The following is a 22,162-nucleotide window of genomic DNA, read 5'->3' as shown; positions in this document are numbered from 1 at the left end:
GGGGATGTAAAAATTTCTTCTCTGTAGATCTCTCTGTTCGCATGACATCAAGATTGAAATGTGCTACAGACTTAAGATTTTGCACACAAACTCAGCGAAACCAGTGAAGCGACATGTGATGTGGCTTACTTGTACTTCTTTGTTAAGTCTAAAATGACAATAAAACCGGAATAATATAGGTTTTCAATTGAAAAGGTGAACTGTCAACTACACTACTGTCTACGGATATTACGATTTCTTTGTGTAATATAGACACTATAAACCATAAGTAGACAAGCCGTAGCTCTGTCTATGAGGGGAGTAGCTATTTGCAATCATAGCATGGCTAATATTTAAACGTGATATTTGTAATTGAGTAATTGTTCAATAGTTTAAGGGTCTCGAGAGGATGGATCATAGAAAGAAAATAAGTTTCTATTATTACTAAGTATGCTAATGAAAAATGTATATTTCTTTTTGGATTTAGCAACATAAACTGCACTATGAAATATGTTTTATGAAAACATAATATTTGCCATTTTTACAACGCTAATATTAAGAGCGTATGACATTTATTAAAGACTTTATATAAGGCTTTTGTTTTGATTAATTTGTTTGCTGGAATTGCCTTATTGTAATTATAAAAATCGTAAGCAACTCTGTTTTATTTTACTCACAGAATCCACCAATCACCTAGCCAAGTTATGTTTGTGTATTAACCACCATAGATCTCTCTCTCTCTCTCTCTCTCATTGGTAGAATACAAAAGACTTCGAACTTGGGAAACTAACCTACATTACATGGTAAAGTTTACAAACTGGATTTAATGGTATTTGTCCTATGCAGTCGGACCAATAGCTAGAAATGAATTTAATTAAAAATGCTTTGATGATGGGTAGTTTTTAATCCTGGATGTTATGTCAATATTTCAAAAACAAAAATAATGACTTTTTCAATTTGTACTGAAGTATATTGTTTGAATGGCCTTGAAAAAACATTTAACCGCACAATATAGAGCGAAACATACGTGATTTACAAATCTGGAAATTCGGATTTGCTTGAGTGTAGTATAGTACATGACCTGTATCAAAAAATGTCCAAGGCTATATTGTGAGCAAACCTCACATCACTAGATTGTAAAACTAAAAGAGAAAGCAGTCACAGCCGTATTAAGCACCATTTGGAGAGTGTTAACATGTGAAATGCTAAATACTCCCACATAGGCTTTTAATTAATCTCCTACCCAGCCTCGCCCTTTTAATGAATGTGCTCTTGTGAAATATGGCTGACATTAAATGCAATAAAATCTTTTGACATCATGCTTTATTATTTATGAAATGTAAATGGGTCGCTTTCTTCCATTTCTTTAAAAAGAAGTTATTTATTCCCTTTATACTGAAATAAAATTTTTACTCATAAGTAGCCAATCTGAGAAAATTTACGGTTTAAAACCACTAATATTTGTATCAACATAAAACGAATTGTTGGACACCGTTTTAAGATGGAAAAGGGCAGAGATATCTATAGTCATCACAATGGACAAAGTGAAATGTTTGCAATAATGGCAAATATAACTTAATAATAGGGTGAAAATTCTCGAAAGTCCTAGGAACAGCAAGCATTTATTTATTTTGGTTCATGAATCCTGGTTTTACATCGAGATCAGGTAATTTTTATTTTTATCGCTGAAGAACTGGAACTGAAAAAAGGTTTCACGGCGTTTACAAAACCAATTGTGTGTACATACGGTAAAACTTTGTACAAGATGCCTATCTATATTTTAGGAACTTTTACTCAATCCGAGAAATATAAAAGCATGCAAATATTTATTCCTTTCATTTTCGGAATCACGATGTTTTCTATTATTTGTTTTGCTTTAATGACATAGTGGTGGTACACATTTTTTACAGTGCCCGATTAAATTTTTCTGAGTTCGTCCCTTGGTCGTCTTTTCTCCGTCCAATAAAGGATTTACAGCCCCATCTTCAACAAATTTTTAATACTTGTGTTGAAAATTTACAAATAAGTACCCTTAAAAATATAAAATTGAATTTTATAATTGTGGATAAAGAATGTAAACATTTTGCAATGTAAAACGCTTAAACTACACATAACGGCACCTCCAACCCAGCAGAATTGAATAATCCTAATGATCCACAAACTCACTAACAGAGTAGTAAACTCCTTGCACCAGTAGGCGCCTTAGCTTCCTCTTAAACAGTGGTTTCCTATTTTCACATTGTAAGTCTAAAGGCAGCTTATTGAACAGTTTAGCTCAGACCTCAGATGGCAGAGCTTCATAAGCCTGTCCTGCGCACATGTAAACGCATCCTTGACTCCTGGAATCTGAAGTCATGCTTGTCTGACAGGATCAAAAAACAATCGGCAACGAAGAACGGAGAAGCTCTAAACGAAACCCTCCTCATCGTTTCGACATCAGAGACATCCAGATTACAAAAAGTAGTTCAATGTAGGTGAAGAGGTATTCTCATTGTCTCATCAGATGCACAAATGAGTGCTGTACGATGAAGATCCCAAAGCAAGGTGGAACAACCGAGTCTTCTACACATAATGGAAGCAGCTATGGTGGGAAGGGTTGATTCAATGCGAATGTTGAGTTTAGTTTCAGTTCACCTTCCTCTTACATGCAGCATCTGAAATCTGATGCTGTTGCAGACTTGCCTCCTGAAATCTAAAGTCATGCATGCCAGTGGTTTCTCTAACTGTAGTGTCTTTGGTCACTGTAGCTGTTATTCCTATCATGATTGGACCTCCCCGGGATGTTAACCCGTGATCTCTCGGTTAGAGAGCCGTGACTGTATCCACTAGTCTACGGAGGAGGACATGTTTAATTAATTTAATCCCTATTTTCAATTTGTTTGCATATAGTCTTGAAAGCATATAGTAAGCTTGATAGTAACAACACTTCTTATGTCAACCCTTCCTGTAATCGCTGTTGAGCACAAACTAAAAAAATCCAGATTCTGTTTCATTTGATAACTGTAAAAACTTTTTGTGCACACCAAAATTAACCAAATTACTACAATTGATTGCAATAAGTACATACATAATACAAGTTAGCAAAACGATAATACTAATATAAATATTAATTAATAAATACGCTAACTTATAAATTATACAAATTTGCAAGTTTGAAGAAGACATGCAGTTGCTATTAAGTTACTACATTGTGCAACACAGTATATATATATATATATATATATATATATATATATATATATATATATATATACACACATTAAATTGTATAAATGGCAATAGCCTTATTTAATTTCAATAAACATTGAATCACAAAAAGTACTTGCTCCGCCGGGAGTCGAACCCGGATCTCTCACTTGCCGGGTGACTGTGCTACCATTACACCACAGAGCGCTTACTTTTTCCGATTCAATTATTTTGTATTTGGCCGTATCTGTCACATATGCGTTTAAATAAGCAAACTAACATATGATCGGAAGACCAAATACCTGTCAAACAACTTTTTTATTTACATTAAATTGTATAAATGGCAATAGCCTTATTTAATTTCAATAAACATTGAATCACAAAAAGTACTTGCTCCGCCAAGAGTCGAATATATATATATATATATATATATATATATATATATATATATATATATATATATATATATATATATATATATATATATATATATATATATATATATAATATATATATATATAAAAATATAATATATATATATAATTTATTTATATATATATATATATATATAATTTTACGGTAACAACAATGCAACCCGACTAGAACAACAAATTTAACTCGCATACAAATATATAAGTGATTAACAAAAATAAATATCTAAAACATAACATAGCATAAAACATAACAGAAACATAACCATGCATTCTAACCAAGGAACTGACATGTTTTTCCTTGTATAAACTTTAGAAAAAAATAGAGGGCAGACTCCTTATTTTTTATTCATCTTGTATATATTTTAGATAACTACTACACACTACCTATTGTCCTTCTAAAAGTTTTAGAAAAAACTAAAAAAAAAAGGAATAGAGACTGTCCTTCAAGTTACCGTTCAATAGCACTGGTTCCAATTTTCAGGCACATTTTTGAATTATGTGTAAAGAAACTACTTTTTGGATACTTTCAAAACACAAAATTAGACATTTAAAATTTTATACAATCAATAAATATTTTTTTGTTGTAAGTTTAGAAAAGTTTATGTGAACAGTATTGTAGGCTTTCTGTTTATAAAAGCAGTTGATAAACTGAAGAACTGTGCTAGAAACCACTCTTGTTTCTAATGTATTACATAGTTTTCGCATAAGTCTGAACTTGGTTTTATCTCAACTAACTCTACACTTAGGAGAAGTATGTGAGACTCCTAGAACACTGGCTACACAACAAAGTTTGCCAGAAACTTGATCACATTACAAGCAAGTTCACTGAATTACTTTGGTTATGTGAAGTGTTTACTTAAGCTAAACTTTACTCTGTTCATGTTGATTATAATCTCTTAAGACAAAAAAGAATGTTACAAAACAAAATCATCAGCAAAATAATATGTCACAAATTACCTACCAAAATTGTATTTGTCATTAGAAAATGTTTTAGTTTTTGAATATCAACAATGTTACTTCAGTCAATTGATGAAGACTATGCAGTGCTCTAATTTCCTGCAATTTACTATCCAAGCACTTCACTTCTCCAATATGATGTATTAAAGATATTCATAGAGTTTAGGGCTTGTTATATAATTTACTCCATGTAAACATTCGTAACTAGATCATCTGTTATTTTTAAAGAATATATTAAGTAATTGTTTATACATTCTGATTGAATATTTAAGGTTATCTAGTTGAATTTTGTTGATTAAAGCCTTAGTTTGTAAAAAGGTTTTCTTAGTTTCATTACAATTTAATCAACAATTTTGCTATACTAACTTCAATACTCTGTAATGAAAAAACTACTGAAACCTGAGAAATTTGCATGCAGCCCTGAAACAACAAATGCTTCTAAACAATGGAAACATTGGTTTCAAACGTTCAATACATTCATAGAAACACAATAAATACCAATTTTTTTTAGTTTTATTTATTGTGTTATAAATTTATGACATAATTTGCTAATTAAAAAAAGTCAGTGAAAACACATTGGTTAGTAGAGTGAAACGCCGCCTACCGCATCAGAATACGACGATCCAGTCAGAAATGGCAGTGCATAATGTACTTCACAATGTTTACCTAAAACAAGCTGCCATTTCTGATTGGATAAACCTTTTGAGATGCGGTTTGCGGAATTCAACTCTTCTAAGTGAGCTCTTTCAAATGAGGTATCACTCGACCCATGCTTCAATTTAAGATTTCCATGTTTTCCTCTGTGGGCTGTCCCCCCATGGTTGGCATGTCATGTTAATAGCAAGGAAAAATAGTTTACATAGCCATATGACACTGTGCAAAGTTTATAGATGTTATCTCCTATGGTTTTTAAAATATTAAGCCGTACCCATACTTTTCAAACACCCTGTATATACACACCTTATAGTTTTAGTCCTGTCTGTATACATAATTTATGTACATTTAAAATATTGATATAATTTTTCAATTGGGACTGGAACTTTTCCACAAGCATTAAAAATAACCAAAACAACGCCTATTTAAAAAAAAAAAAAAAAAATGGAATAGAGACTGTCCTTCAAGTTACCGTTCAATAGCACTGGTTCCAATTTTCAGGCACATTTTTGAATTATGTGTACAGAAACTACTTTTTTGATACTTTCAACAAAATCAGTTGTTCTGTACTGATCAGTATGGTTTCCTGCCAAATTTAACACATTAAATGCTGTTGAAAGAGTGGTTAAAAATGTCATCTTAACTTTTGAAGACAAAAACTCTGCATCTGCTTTGCTAATTGATCTATTAATGGCATTTTATTGTATTTGCATTATTTAAATTTGTGTTATGGTGTGAAATGAAAGGATCTTAGTTAATAGCAACATCTAAAAATAATAGAAGGTAAATCGATGTTCAAGGACAGGACCAATCTGAAATAAAAACTACATGTCCCACAAGGGTCAGTGCTGGTACCTTTTTTGTTTATAACAGCTATAAACAATCTGCTTCCAGTATGCTTATCCATATCAGTATTGTAGCTGATGAGTCAAACACTGATATGGTTGCCTTGCATGGTTGACAAACTTTAGGTATGGAACTATCTACTAAATGTTCCATAATTTCAGATCATTTTTTTAGTTGTTACGAAATAAAAAGTATTGTGTTCTCCTTGCATAATACAATACAATCTAAAAAAGTCAGTAAAATTACTAGGTATTCACTTGGATTCAAAATTATTGTATTGTGTTATTCATACAAATAATTTATGTTTTAAAATAAGACAGGGTTACATACTTATTATGCAGGTTAAAAGACTTTATAAGTAAAATAAGTTATTATCAGCATGTTATGCATTTTTCATTCACACTTGCTCCATGGTATTATTCTGTGGGGTGATAGAGGATGCTTTAGCAAAGTATTCATGAAACAAAAATGTTTTACAATAATCAAAGAATACCTATATTTTAAGTAACTTAAATTAGTTTACTGATAGTATTAATTTTAAACACATATTTACTGTTCTCAATTTATAATATTTACAACGTTTAATCTAATGCATTTACTCTTAAATTTTTAATGATTAATACAAATCTTGAAAATTGAATCTTTTTAGCCTCAAACTGTCTCCCTAAAAGTCTTCTACATTTGGTACATCTGATAATCAAATATTATAAATCTACACCTGAACAAAGGAGTTCATTTAGATACAACTTTGTACTGTGTGAAGCATGTGGTTTGATTCTATGTTTGTTCAAAAAAAGTTGTAATCTAAACAAAAGAGACACACAAGATGTTTTGACAAAAGCAAGCTGTTGGTTAACAGTGTTTTAATAGGTATGACAAATTACAAAAAAAACATACATTACAAAAAAAATCAGGTATTGTTGATTGATCTATTTAGACTTTTATTGCTTGCCAAAGAGAAAAGGCCAAAAAGGCATATTTTTAGAACTTTACTTATGAGCAATATAATTATATAAGAATCAACAGCAATGATCAAACAGTTGAGAAAGTCTTCTGTAGAAATCACTAAAGCTTCCTAAATCACGTAATTCAGAGTAAAGGAAAAGAAAGAGCAGTAACAATTTTGTTAGATATTATTTTATTACAGTTAAATTACATTATTCAAACAATAACAAATTCATTAACAAAATTAAACATTTCAAACATAAAAACAAGCGATTGACTAGGTTGCACACACATCCATAAGTTATTTGCAAACAACAATAACAACAAAATTAAATCTAGCAATACTAAAATTTTAGGGTTCAATCTGTCAATAAATTCATGTATTTGCCTAACAATAAAATAACAAAACTAAAGTTCTTAATCATATTATTATTATTCTATAGTTCTATAAACTTAACTTAGCATAAGTATACAATAAAAGAAAGCTATTTGTATAAGTATTAATGCACAGTATTTGGTTCATTATTTTAAGTTTTTGTGAACTCATACTTTTACATAATTAAAATAACTCTGGGAATCAAGGGTTACTTACAAATTATAATCTAAATATGTTCTTGACATAGAAGGGTCTTTTAATATGCTTTATTATGATAATCAAAATAATATTACCCGATAGTTTGTCATTATGTTTAAACAAAGTTTAATTCAGAATTTACTTTTATAAACAAAACTGCTCATTTTGTAGATGGAGCTTATATTGGTTACTGATAACTTACTTACATTAAAACATAAAACCAATATTTAATACTTTTATTTTTTTGAGGCCTTTCGATATCAAGGACATCTTCTTCAGACTTTTGTGATGTGTCTGAAGAAGATGTCCTTGATATCGAAAGGCCTCAAAAAAAATAAAAGTATTAAATATTGGTTTTAATGTAACTAAGTTAAAACTACTCATATAACAATAAATATTTTGAAATTATTTAAATGTTAGGTTCCTCCTTGTCTTGTATAGAACTGTTCAGGATGAAATTATGAATACATAACGCGTAGCTAACTCTGAACAAAGTCTCTCGTCTAGGGGTTTGGGTTAGCCACAAACTCATGAAGTGAGTCCCCACGCTTGTAGAATGCCCGATGATACTGAGCTGCTGTGGTGCGGAGATGTCTCCGGTAAGAGATGAACACGAGAGCTGTAAGCGGAACAGCAAGGATGACACCAATAAGGATACCTATCAGCAGTGTTCCATCCTTCTCTGGGTGATGATCGTATGCATCCAGACATCTCATGTGATACGAGCGATGGTCCAACTCAGCAACAGACTGTCCCCTCATCTGCTCAGGCCAGTGGCATCTAGTTAAGACAATATCCATATATAAATTACATACCAGTTACTTTTATGAGGGTAAGAGTATTAACATACATTACTCTATAAATTTCAATCAACTACTTTTAGTTCAACACTTCAAACAAACCCATCGAAATCATCTTTCATCAAATTCAGTTTGCGACAAACAGATTCAGATTATAGTCCAACAGTCATGTTGGATGAAACTGAAATCACTGAAGTCTACGCTATGAAATTCCTAGGAATACACCTAGATCGAGGTTTGACTTGGGATTCTCATGTAGATCATGTTTGTTCAAAGCTATCCTCAGGCATTTATGTCTTGCGGAAACTGTCCGAATACTGCCCAACCCAGGTACTGATGACGGCATATTACGGACTAATCTACCCGCACCTCTCCTACGGAGTGGCTTTGTGGGGAGGTTGCTCAAACGCAAACTTTTCCAGAATTTTCATCCTTCAAAAAAAAGCAGTCCGAACAATTGCAAAACTGAAATGGAGAGAGTCGTGCAGACCAGCTTTCAAAAACCTGAAACTGTTGACATTTCCTTGCCTCTACATATTGGAAACCTGCATTTTTTTCAAGTCCAAATGCGAGACCATAAGAGGTAGTGACATACACCCTTATGCAACGAGAGGCAGGGACAACTACCGATCTGTGAGACATAGAACGGTAGCTCATGAACGACTGCCTTCTCAGGCAGGAGTTCGATTGGTCAACAAATTGCCAAGCTCGATTAAAAGTGCCCCAATGCTGAAGGCATTTAAGACTCGTCTAAAAACAACACTGACCACTTACGCATTTTACAGTACGGACGAGTTCATGGCACACAACTGGGAGACATAACAATTGGCTTACTGACTGGGGAAAGGGTGGAACAATTCGAATGACTGGGAGAGAGTGAATGTCAAAACTGTATGTTAGAAAGGGATTTTGATGCAAGTATGAGTGAAAAATTTTAGCTTAATTCAGTTATCTGACGATTGCATAACATGTAATATGTTCACGCAATAAAACATTATTATTATTATTACTACCCAAGAATAGATCTCATAAACTGTGTCCTATTCCTCAAAATCACTAAATACATTCCCTAAAAGTCTATCATTGTAAGGTAAATTAACATTAACATAATTAATGTGACACTATGCCTCTGAATCAAAGAAGCCTTCAACCTGATGTTAATGACTGGCTTAAATATCAGAATTGGGAATCGATCACTAAAATTTATTATTACGTTGAAGTAACATTAAAATTTTAATTCTATCTCACATTTAGTTCCACGCTTTATTTTTTTAAAACCGTAAAAATATTTTGTACAACTGGTGATGAAGTAAATAAATAAAAAGTCAAGCTGTGACCATCCATATATTTTGTGGTAGTACTCAAAACTCTTAAGTGTTTGCTTGTGACACCATCTTTTCTTTATCACACAGGTTCTCGTCGTCACTTCTTCTCTACTCATACTCCATCGATTCTTGAGTAACTGTGCGAAGGGCGTCTAGCTTGTCATTAAGAGTATGATGATATACTTTCTCTACTCGCCATAATAATCAGCTCTCACACTTTTATTACGCAAATAATCACCAACAGTGTGATGTTTGCACTGAGACAACAGTTGATACATTGCACTACAGCGCATTGTGCAGTTTTTATGTGAGTTAGTGTGTTTATTTTTGCTGCGCCATAGCAGGGGGAGTACAGTTTGGTCCGTTACATTTGTACGCGTCCAATGTGCGCTACAAAAGTAAACTACGGTGTACTGTAATTTACTAACTGTACATTCACAGTCCAACACATTTGTCGTATGAAATGCGGTACAACAGTCAGAAAAAATGTTTTAATAAACAATGTTGATAATTTTATAACAAAACCCATTCTCATAGTTAAAACCGTGTTTTTCTGTAATTCCGGCTAATCCGAACTGGGTTTGGTCCCAATTAGTTCAGATTAGTTCTGGATATCCACAGTGTCCAGTCGGTCCCAGTGACAAGTCAGATCATGTTAAATCAGATACTTACACAATCCCAGCGACCATGTGCTGAGTTGAGTTGAGCTTCTCCATCATGGACACCAAGGTGGACACAAGCCACTGGTTATGACACTCACAGACCCAGGGGTTGTTCTGAATATCCACAGTGTCCAGTCGGTCCCAGTGACAAGTCAGATCATGTTAAATCAGATACTTACACAATCCCAGCGACCATGTGCTGAGTTGAGTTCAGCTTCTCCATCATGGGCACCAAGGTGGACACAAGCCACTGGTTATGACACTCACAGACCCAAGGGTTGTTCTGGATATCCATAGTGTCCAGTCGGTCCCAGTGACAAGTCAGATCATGTTAAATCAGATACTTACACAATCCCAGCGACCATGTGCGGAGTTGAGTTCAGCTTCTCCATCATGGGCACCAAGGTGGACACAAGCCACTGGTTATGACACTCACAGACCCAGGGGTTGTTCTGGATATCCATAGTGTCCAGTCGGTCCCAGTGACAAGTCAGATCATGTTAAATCAGATACTTACACAATCCCAGCGACCATGTGCTGAGTTGAGTTCAGCTTCTCCATCATGGGCACCAAGGTGGACACAAGCCACTGGTTATGACACTCACAGACCCAAGGGTTGTTCTGAATATCCACAGTGTCCAGTCGGTCCCAGTGGCCAAGCAGTTCGAAGTCTAAGAATCCTAGGTTGTTGTTATTCAGTGTAATCTGAAAGGCAAATTTAAATAAATTATTGCATAGTTGTAGATGACAAGTAAAGGTAACTTGATCATATTTAAACATATTAAATATATTTAAGAATCAAGAAGCTTTACTGTCATTAAATACACAAGTGTACAATAGAAATTGTCATGAACGTAGTAAACATGTATTATAAATAAAAACTATATTATGATACAATTATTTTCCTTTAGATGGTTGATGTATTTGTAATCTGAAGATAAACATTATTATACTGTTAAAAATTACTCCAGTTGCTCCAGATTTCAGGAGTCAACTCTGTAACAGCATCAAATTACAGACGCTGCACATGAGAGGAGGGTGAACTGGAGCTAAATTCAACTTTCACATCGAATCAGCGCTTTCCACCATAGCAGCTGCTTTATCTGTAAACATTGTTGTAACAACAAGTAATTAATTACAGTACCTTCTTGATAGGAGGCCAAGTCTGACCTCCAGGGGAACTGACAGCAGATTTGCTGAAAGCGGTGGCATTGATCTTCTCCAGCTTGGGATTATGGGAACAGTAGAACTCCTGTAGGGACACTAGATCATTCATGGCCTCAGGACCGATCTCTACCAAGTCCGGCATCCATGACATGCTCAGCACTTCTAAGTAAGGTAGATTCGGGAACTTCCTGAAGAATAAATATTTCTGTGATTAATAAATGACACAAGAAGAAACATGTTGCTCTTAAATTATGAGTAAATCCTCTAATATCACCAACACCTATTTAATATCAAAAATACAAATTTTTGAATAAGCTTGTTCTTATGTTAATTCATATGAGTATGTAAATGGGCTTACGAGATGTTGACAATAGGGTTCTCATCAATATGAAGCTGTTTGAGAAAGTGAGAGTCCTCCAGTGATTCTGGAGGTGAAGTAAACAAGTTACTGGAGAGGTTCAGGACCTCCAGGAACCTGGGTGTGTGGAGTAGATGAGGGGGAAACTCTTTCAGTGAGGTGCTCGAAAGGTCCAACTCCTATAAGAACACAGTATTTCTAAATGAAAATACATTTGAATTTCCTCTTCGAAGTGAAACTCTTTATATTATAGCAATTCAAGTTATAAACTGTTCATGATCTTTAACAATCCAACAAGTCCAATCTTTAACATTTTTTCTAATGTGTACTGAACTCTTAAATTCTTCTAGAGCATTTTATCAAATGGTTAGAAGCTGCACTTTGCCTTCCCTTTTTTACGAGTATCAGTTTAAAGCAGTGTTGTGATAAATCAAGCAATCACATCCAAGTTTTGCTCAACTCACAATAAGATGCTTTTCCAACGTTAGTAAGTTTTAGCCGTTTTATTGCTTAACGTAATTGAGGAGCTTATTTCCAAAAGCAACTAAGTCCAAAACTGACATTTCTCAGAAAACACTTTTTTGTGTCTTTTGCTTACGTGTTTTTGATTGATTATCTAATAATTCCAGTATTATATACGTGAATATATTATTCCTGTATAACAGATATATTTCCATATTTATGTCTGAAAATGGTAATTTGTATAGGATAGTTTTCCAAAAATGCACTATGTCTATGGACTTAGCAGTTTTAGGAAAATAATATTGGACTAAGTGAGGTTTGGAAAATAACATTTGAATTATTGTTAAATTGTAAAGCTTTATTTATATAATAAACTAAACAGTTAAAAAAATAATGCAATAAAATATTATTACTTGTAAATTAAGACAATATTGAGACATTTTAAGGCACGTTTACTATTTAAACAAAATGTTCTTCTTTATCAAACTATGTGAGGTTGGAAAATAGCATTTTGTTGTGACATTTGAAGCTTTAGTCATATATAAAACTAAACAGTTTTTACAATAAAACAATAAATTATTAAGATGCTAAAATATGAAAAGATATTGAGATATTTCAAAGGCAAGAATAATCAAACGAAAGGTTCTTCTTCATCATACTGGACCACTTCATGATCCATTACGTTAGGCTGGTCTGCATTGTTTTGAAGTGCTTTGTTGTAATAAGTTTCTGCCTCTACTGTAAGTTTTACAAACTTCAATAGATCTTGCACATCCTTCTTCTTCTTGGTACTTATTTTATTACTTTCATTTACAATGTTTATCACATTAAATACAGACAGCCAAATGTTTCGCATTTTATTTTTTTGGATCTGATGCTCATTCTCAGAATCAGTGTAAGTGTTCTTTACAAAAACAGCTGAACTTCCCTTTTTGTAGGCAAACACCCTTTGTTCACGCATTTTAAAAGGTAGAACTGATTTAATGATAACATTTGCACATTTTTTGTAGTTTAAAACTTTCCAATCAACCCCTAGTACTTTTAACTGGCCATACTGCTCAAGAATTCTGTAGTATTCTTGAGGTGACAGAATTTCTTGTTTTTTTCTGTAGATCTTTTCAACTCTGCCAAAGAGCCTATCTGGAGGCATAAAACTATGTCCCCTGATAGGAAAATGATGATAAACTTCTTTAAATATTTCACTTCGATGAACATAGTTTAATAAAAATGCCATCATTGTAGCATTTTTGTTTTGACTACATGTCGCATCAGAAAAAAGTCTAAGTTTAGTTGGAACAGTTGTATTATTGTCTTGAGCTTGACTCTTAACTCTTTCTTCTAAGGATGTCAAAAAATTTCCAAGGGCTGAAACAACCTCATTAGATCCTCTGCCTGATTGGTCTTCCTTCCATACATACATAAAGCAGTTCTCATGACTTTGTTGATCCTCGTGAATAATAAAAGTAAGATTATATACCCAAATCTGCCGAGCATAAAAAGTCTCAGAAATCCGTATCACAGGTAAGGGTTGGTTTTGTTGCATATCAAATGCTACTGTAACAGTATCAGGACTCTTCTCTTTAAGAAGTTCATAAAAACGCTGAGAACGTAATTTATGAAGTCTGTAGCGGCCCATAATCTGTGCTTTTTCACCTGGAGATTTAGACTGTTTCATCTCAATTTTACACTGTTCGCAGTAGCTACAGGTGTCAGATTTTGGGTTTCCGAACCCAATGTTAAATCTGAGTTGAAATATTCTAAAGAATTTACTGTAGGATGCAGCAGGCTTTCCAATCTCATTTCTTTTTGATCGCCACAAATTCCAAATTTTTTGTACAGAAAGTGTTGGATCCATATATACACGAACACTTTTAGCTCGCCCATAATGACTTTCCCTGCACTGTAAGGTGCCAATGAACTGGACAATAGAGTTTTCTATCTCGACATCTGTAGGTTTTAGTCTGCTACCACCCCTTTTTTCAATTCTGTCCTCACCAGTTTTGGAAAAACTCTTTGAAATACTGTTTATCCTGTACCTACTAATTCCAGTAATAGATGAAAAGGTTTGTGCACAAACACACAAAAGCTGGCAATTGCATTTTCTTATAAAGTACTCAGTTATTAACCTAGGCCTACGGTCTTTGGTCCTTGGCCTTCGCCTTTTCGGTTCTTTAGCAATCATATATTTTAATAAAAAGTTGTCTTGGTCTACTTTTGATTTATTACTGTACAACTTATCACGAAACTGTTTGATGTCATCTTTACTTAAATTTATTACTTTGCATATTTTGCTTTCTTGATGTTTATGACTGCAAATCACAGCAGGCTCACTGTGGGCAGAAGAACTATTGCGAGCGTACTTACGCATATTTTTAGTCCATTTTGTAGGGTCCCTTTTTCTCTTTCTGCTCCTTCCACTATCCACTACTGGATTAACTAATCCCTCAAGATCAAAATCACTCATTGGTTAATATCACTTATCTGTAAAACTTGACAAGTAAAATGTCAAACTGCAACACTCAGATAGAGGAACAACAACTAAACAAAATAATAGGTTATAATCTATTTTGTTTGCTAAATACAAGCTGGTTTGGAGTTTGTCCATGCAGCTTAAAAGTTCTTCATCATGATTGTTTTGTTACTTTGTGGTATGTAAACATCTTTTTATTACGGATTTTTTCACACAATCATGTTATGTAATATTTCACTAGAAGTAACTGCTGCAGTGCATGCGCAAGGACTTAGCGGTGTTAGGAAAATCACGGAATTGGACTTAGCATAGGTTTGGAAAAAGAACCAATTTTTAACAATGCTTTTATACTGGACTAAGTAGATTTTGGAACGAATAATTTTACGAGCAGATGATTGATAGTTGAGGCAAACTACCCATAGCATAACTCTATTATTCACAAAATGGACTTAGCAGCTTTTGGAAACTTGCTCTTCAATTGTAATTACTAGTGAGTGCTACTGTAACAACATTTAAAAATGTTAAACTGTCCCCCAAAAAGCCCATTTTGGAGAAATGGTTAGATTTTGTTTCCTAGAGGGGGTGTCCTGAATTTAATTTTTTTTTTTTTTTTTTTTTTTTTGTCCATTGAAGGTTGAGCAGGATCCAACCATGTTTTAAAATTAATTAATTTCAACTAACTTCCATTTTGTCCTGGGTTGAGATAGAAAGCTCTAGTTTCCACTGTTCTTTTATTAAGACCTTTCAAATAAGATGTCACTTAATGGGTCTTTACATTGTAAAATATTGAGCTGCCCGCCCTCCTTAAAATTATAAGGTCCTTATAGGACTAGGTGCAGTTTATGAGCTAAGCTTCTTGCCCTAAGAGAACAAAAGAAAAACAAATACCTTTAGAAAACTGATAGAGGTCAAGGCAACCATAGTCTGTCTGTCGATTATCCTCAGTGGATTGGAGTCCAGACTCAGATGTTCCAACTGTGGCATGTGCTCGAACAAATCTGCATCCAAAGTGTGTAGAGCATTTGCGCTGAGTTTCAGTACTCTCAGGTTACGCAATGGTTCATAAGTCTCTGGTGCATAATGGCCCTGACAACAGTACAACACAGAATCAGTATTATTTTAGAGACATTACTCAGAAACAAACATCACCATTTCAGTCCTTGAATTAACAGTCATTCACTATATAGGTGATATGTAAAGTGGTTTAACAGCTATTCCACCGGTAGAAAATAGTAAGAATCAATGGTGTGCTGAGTCAGTCGGCAGATGTAAAGTACCTCAAGGATCTGTGTTAGGTCCAACTCTCTTTATAATTTATATTAATGATTTATGTAATGCTCAGCTCTATGGTAAAATATGGTTCTTTGGCAGAAATTGAGAGGAAAACTAATCTTGATCTAGAGGCTATACAATGGTGGTTCTCTAAAAATTACATGTTATTAAATACCAATAAAACTAAAATTATAAATTTTAATCTTCATGGAGGTAGTCATTTTAAAAATAAAATTTTATATAAATGTATTTTGTTTGTAGTAAAAATGTATGTTTCTCAGATTGAAGAAATTAAACAGGAAACTTGTGTAAAGTATTTAGGGGTTTTCTTGGATAATGGCCTAACCTGAAAGCAACATTTACACAAATTGACAACAAAATTAAGTAGTACTATTCGTCTGTTCTTTTTTTAAGAAATTTGTTTGACAGTAATGTATTGATAACTTTATATTTTTCATTAGTGCTTAGTAGGTTGGAATATGGTATTATGTGTTGGGAGGGACGTATTATTCAAATTTGATAACTCAGAAGAGATATTTGCAACTTAAAGCCAAAAAGCCTAGGTATAAACCTTTTCCTCTTTTTGATTGCTATAAGATTCTTCCACTGACACTTGTACGTCTACAAGTATTAAAAGTTTTTTTTCTTAAGAAGTCAGGGCTGCAATTACAGTAATGAATATAAATCTAAACTAAGAAATGCAGAAAACGTTAATGTACCTAGACCAGTGTAAGTACTGATTTTAAAAAGTCTTACAATTACTTAGCACCTTATCTATTCAATAAAATTCCTTTGAGACAGATGCTGTAAAAATGTTTATATTTTTTGTAAACTAATTAGAAGTTTCTTATTTTCTAAGGGCAGTGTAGAACATTTCTTAAATGATTAATTAGTAAACAGATGTTAAGTTAGTATGAATTAATTAATATCAATTAACATTAATTAGTATGCAATCTTTAAGCCTTGTTTGTAATGTATTCTTACTTTTATTTTGTTTTTTTAACTCTGATTGTATTTATTGTTTTATGACACTATTGTTTATTAATGACAAACGAAATAATAAGTAATGCATATAAATTTCAATATACTTGTTTAATGTTTAGGAGTTTTTTCTTTTGTTTTCATAATAAAATTGTTTTATAAGTGTGTTACTGTTTAAGCCTATTTCAATTTTTTTTAATTTAAATTGCCCACCACACAGGCTTGGCCTTGGAGGTTCACATTTATTTTCTCTTCAAGTTTTTTATGTGTTTTTGTAGTCATAAACATATCCAGGAAGCTTGCGTCTTGGTGTGAGGTTAGCCGCAAAGTGGCAGTGTCAAGGTCAGGGGATAGAGCGAGCGGATGAGTGCCAAGCAGTGGTGGGGATACTGGGAGAGGATATTTACTGACATTGTAAATATGTCAATCACATTAACAACATAAAATTACTGAAAATAATTTTTGTCCTAAAAACATTTTGGTATGAGAGATTACTATGCTCTCTTATCAAGACTTATGGTAGTCTGTGGGAATGTACAGGATAGTAATGTATGTGTGATTGTGTAGAAACAGCACTGTGGAGTAGGCTTGCTTGACTTCAGGAACAATCTCCAGAGAAGTTTTAAAAGATTGGAAAGTTGTAAAAGAATAAATTTTTAATTCTAGAAATGACAAATTTTACATTTAACTAACACATTTTAAGAAATTAGTATATGCATAATCATAACACCCAGAATTACAGTGATTTCTATCTACCTTAGACTATCTACAGTGACTTAAACTACCAGTGTTTGATAAAAAAAAAACCTCACCCTACTTAAATGAAAAATCTAAAATAAAATACACCCAGAAACAAAAACTGCTGGATTGAAGACCATCTGCAATCTTTTTGAGAATAAAACATGCAAGAGAATCAGTTAGCAAATTGTAAGATGACATCCTATAAAAAACATTGATATGGAAGACTATGTTTTTTTTCATTGTACATACTACTTTATAAATCAATATAATTTATTTCAGATGAGAAAAATTCTTTAAATATCACTCTATCACTAGATGAAGTATGACAAATTAATTAAATTTACTATGAAATGTTGAGGAATTCAATACACCATTAATATTTTGTTAGTATTTATAATATTTATTATGTACTGTGTATGAATAAGATATTCTATCCACCCTGGATTTGAAAAGTATTTCCATCAAAGCGTTTAAGATACTTTCTATCTAAGAATCAAGCAGACATATGCACTTTGTTTGGCAGATATATTATGTATAAACCAAAATTGGAATTCACTTACCTGAAAAACAGCTGGAACCAACTGTTCGGAGGTCAAGTGGTTGTGACCAAGATCCAACTCTGTAAGGTTCTCAAGTTCTTTGAAACAAGCCGGATCAATCTTTACAATCATGTTATGTGTGATGGAGAGTTTCGTGACTGGAAGCTTAGGAAAGGCCTTGAGATGGATGATGTTGTTGTGATCAAACGAGATGATGGTATGAGTAGAACCAGCCCAATCTGAGTCATTGAAGTGGTCTTCTAGTGCTATGAAGCTGCAGTCAAGATGTTCGTTGTCGCAGATACATTTATGGCAAAGATCTGCCTCAGTGAATGCCATAAAGCCCACCAGGACACAAACGGTAATTAATATGCCCATGGTCTGAAAACAATTATGTAAAGTTGTTGATATACTAAGACTAATGCCAGAAAGATTTAAAATGTACTTCCTTACTGTTTTATCCTACTTTGTAGCTGTAAAAATATCAGATTAAAAGGTTGACAATTTAACTTTAATGTTTCAGATCAGTTCTGAATTTGTAGCATTTTGAGATCTATCTACTTTGATGTTTAGTTGATCTGTTATATCTTAACAAAAATATTAAGTTAAAAAAATTAATATTTTGAGAATATAAACCAGAAAAGAATTATTGGTCTCTGACAAAAACAAAAATATTATATGTATGTAATAATTCATTCTCTTACATATTAAGACTAATATACAAAGTTCTATGAGGTAGATTAAATTTATATAATTTGTTATGTTATTTGTGTATCAAGTACTATAAATTTTATACAAATATTTTAATAAGTTAAAATCAAATTTGATTTTTTAAATGTTTTTTAGATGATTTGAAAATCTCAGAACTTTTTATCACATAATTCAGATTAAGCTGAAACAATTATTTATTAAAATACGAACATACTGTAAACACACTGGAATTTAAGCCTGGGTCCATGGGTTGATAAACCAAAATGCTAATCGCTTGGCTACCAGGTTCAGCAAGTGCAATTAATTAATCTTTTGCAATAAATTATCTATCATATTATGTAATTTGTTTTTTATATAAATTGGAAACAAGAAAGCAATACTTTAAAATTCAATTGAGATTTTCCAAAATGATTGGCTGTAACAACATTCAAATATTTTTTATCTATGGAAAACTTTAAACAAAAGTTTCTTTAGCTAAGAGCATCAGTTTGAGAGCCCTAAAATTGTGAACGTGTAAACTTACTTGTCTACAATATTTCAGTAAAAATAAAAGTACTTAAAATTGAAGATTACGTACAAAGGATGGTTTTTAAATCAACAATACATGTATTTAAAGGTACTTCAAGTATAAGTTACAACACTTAATTAATTCCACAGCCTTCATAATTGTGAATATTTTGTTATACAGCAGGATTTATAATGGGGTGCAAGCGTTAGAGTGCACCAATAAATTTTATTTATTGAGAAAAAATCAGAACAATTTGAGTGTTATTGTCATTTCATTAAACACATTAATTGAAGCTTAATTATCATGTATATTGACTCCTGTAGCATATACAAGGAGGGAGATGTTTAGAAGGTTAACCCCCCTGAATAAGAGACATATAGAGGCCCCAAAATATAATCAAAGAGAAAAAGGTATCAGAACAAATTTATCATCGTTATACCAATTTACCAACTAATTCATTTATATTTGAGATATCAAACTGATTACACAGCTGCCTATCCTACTTAACTTTGTACAAAGTTTTTATTGACAAGATGATTTGAAAGGATACTGTAACAGGTTTTCAGATATTTTCAATTGTTATATGTTATGAAATAGATATCACATGTAAGTAAGTGGTCGAGTTTACTTATATTTAACAGTAAAATTATATTCTCTGAAACTGAAAACCACATTTCAAAACAGACAACACACGTAAGGACATTCAAGACCTTACGAATCCACACATCAGTAACCCTGAACATTGTCGAGGTAACTACAAATATCTTTGATTGTAACTAAACGATGATAAGGGACATTCATGATCATGAAAAACACCAAGTCAATTAATCACAAGGTCTGCCAGTACATAGGTCCATCGTATTTACTAACAAGCCATCATATTCTGAAGCATAGCTATTAAATATTTTTCCTCGTTTCATTATAGATGGACACAGATCTATCTACAAAAAATACTAAGAAAGGAAATTTACTCCTAAGAATTGTTACATTATATTGAGCAATTTCATTGCAGAAAAACCATAAACTTATCTGTTTTGAAATATTAACATTTTTATATACTCATTAATTTATGAAGAGTCTTGGAGCATTGGAAATATTTTCTTTTAATACCACTAGTGAATTACAACACATTTAATTTCAATTAATATTGGGAAATGTGTTGTAATTCACTAGTGATATTAAATTATTAATTTATGTTTATGTATTGATGCCATTTATTCATATTTTAACCATATTGAATAACGATTTTTTTTTTAACTGATATGACTCGGATACTTTGATTGAGGACCAATCTTCATTACACATTTCATGTTTTAATATAATTTTAGAGGCAATTCCAAATTATTAATTACTAAATGTCTGCATTTGCTGATAAGACTTGTACAAAAAGATTTTAGATTTGGAAATTAAGTACTTAATAAACATCGGTAGTATGTTGTATTAATATTTAAAAACCATTAAATAATCCAAAGATTTCCAATTGCTTTAAAAGATACAGTTAACCTTTATAATGAAAATGTAAGTGATGAACAATAACTACACAAATCCTAAGTTATTAAATGTTAAATTTAGTTCAGAAATTATTATGGATAACAAGTCAACAGATTGTTCTAAGTGTGGTTTTCGATTTCAGAGAGTATAATTTTACAGTTAAATAACGTAATTTTCATAATTGACTGAGCTGAGTCACTTTCAAACTCATGTACTTATACTGAATGCAAACTATATCACGTGAATCCCACTTCACAACTATGTGCTGTATGTTCACACAACAATATCATAGTGTAGGTCAAGAACAAGCAGATGATTTGCTCACTCTGTAAACTATTGTGGAAACAATGTTTGACAGACATAAAGCAATAACTTACCAAATTTACTGCAGGTAGTATAGAGCAGAGGTGTTTGCCTGTAGGTGAGGAGAATCCAGTGCTTCAACTGATAACACTGGCCCAACCCATGAGATAGCATGACAGATATCTTGAGTCAATAAAGTCTCACTCACTTCTCAGACCATAACTAATTATTCTTTTCCCCCTTTCCACATTTCTATTTTGTCACAAATATCACTTACTCTGGGCAAAACAACCTCTCAAACAGACTCAGTATGAGACAATGGACCTTATGTCGCAAGAACAAACGGTAACGTGTTTGAAAAAGATTGCAGATAAAAGTGTACTCTAGTAGAAATGACTCACTGTATTTCTCAACTATGACAATACGTCATGGCCAAATTGATGGTGACAGGTTTGAATAATACTTTGAAGAAATGTTCAGTGTTGTTTAAAGTATCTATTGCTCGTTTAATACCCTATAAATATAAAACATTGGAAATCTACAGCAAATATATGGAGATTTTGTGTTAATTGTTGATAATAATAATATAAATCGCTCTCTGATTATTCTGTATAAAAAAATTATTAGGGTTTTAATAACTATATATTCTTATTAAATATAGACCATATTTAATATATAATTTTTACAAATGGAAACAAATTGTGATGACTTATTGTCTGTGTAGCCATTTGGTCACTTGTTTATAGTATAATTTAATAAAACTCGACTCAATTTTAGATAATTTAATCATTTTAGCC

General features: G+C 32.5%; 1 protein-coding gene across 2 annotated transcripts; it reads right to left on the bottom strand.

Moving 5' to 3' along the window:
* Nucleotides 1-7,849: 7,849 nt before the first annotated feature.
* LOC124355470 (leucine-rich repeat neuronal protein 1-like) lies at nucleotides 7,850-21,687 on the bottom strand. Of its 2 annotated transcripts, XM_046806620.1 has the most exons (8): nucleotides 21,440-21,687; nucleotides 18,374-18,733; nucleotides 15,708-15,905; nucleotides 11,888-12,066; nucleotides 11,507-11,717; nucleotides 10,933-11,067; nucleotides 10,542-10,594; nucleotides 7,850-8,355 (listed from the first exon to the last, which is right to left on the bottom strand). In XM_046806620.1, the coding sequence occupies exons 2-8, from the start codon at nucleotides 18,728-18,730 to the stop codon at nucleotides 8,079-8,081; spliced, it is 1,410 nt and encodes a 469-aa protein (XP_046662576.1). In that variant the 5' UTR covers nucleotides 18,731-18,733; nucleotides 21,440-21,687; the 3' UTR covers nucleotides 7,850-8,078. The 2 variants fall into 2 exon arrangements, with proteins under 2 accessions (XP_046662576.1, XP_046662575.1); XM_046806619.1 differs by lacking the exon at nucleotides 10,542-10,594 and having other exon boundaries at nucleotides 7,851-8,355; nucleotides 10,880-11,067; nucleotides 21,440-21,686.
* Nucleotides 21,688-22,162: the final 475 nt, after the last annotated feature.

The sequence above is a fragment of the Homalodisca vitripennis genome, chromosome 2, assembly GCF_021130785.1.
Source record: "Homalodisca vitripennis isolate AUS2020 chromosome 2, UT_GWSS_2.1, whole genome shotgun sequence".
NCBI classification, from domain to species: Eukaryota; Metazoa; Arthropoda; class Insecta; order Hemiptera; family Cicadellidae; genus Homalodisca; species Homalodisca vitripennis.
Note: the sequence above shows the minus strand (reverse complement) of the source record. Positions and strands in the feature narration are given on the sequence as shown.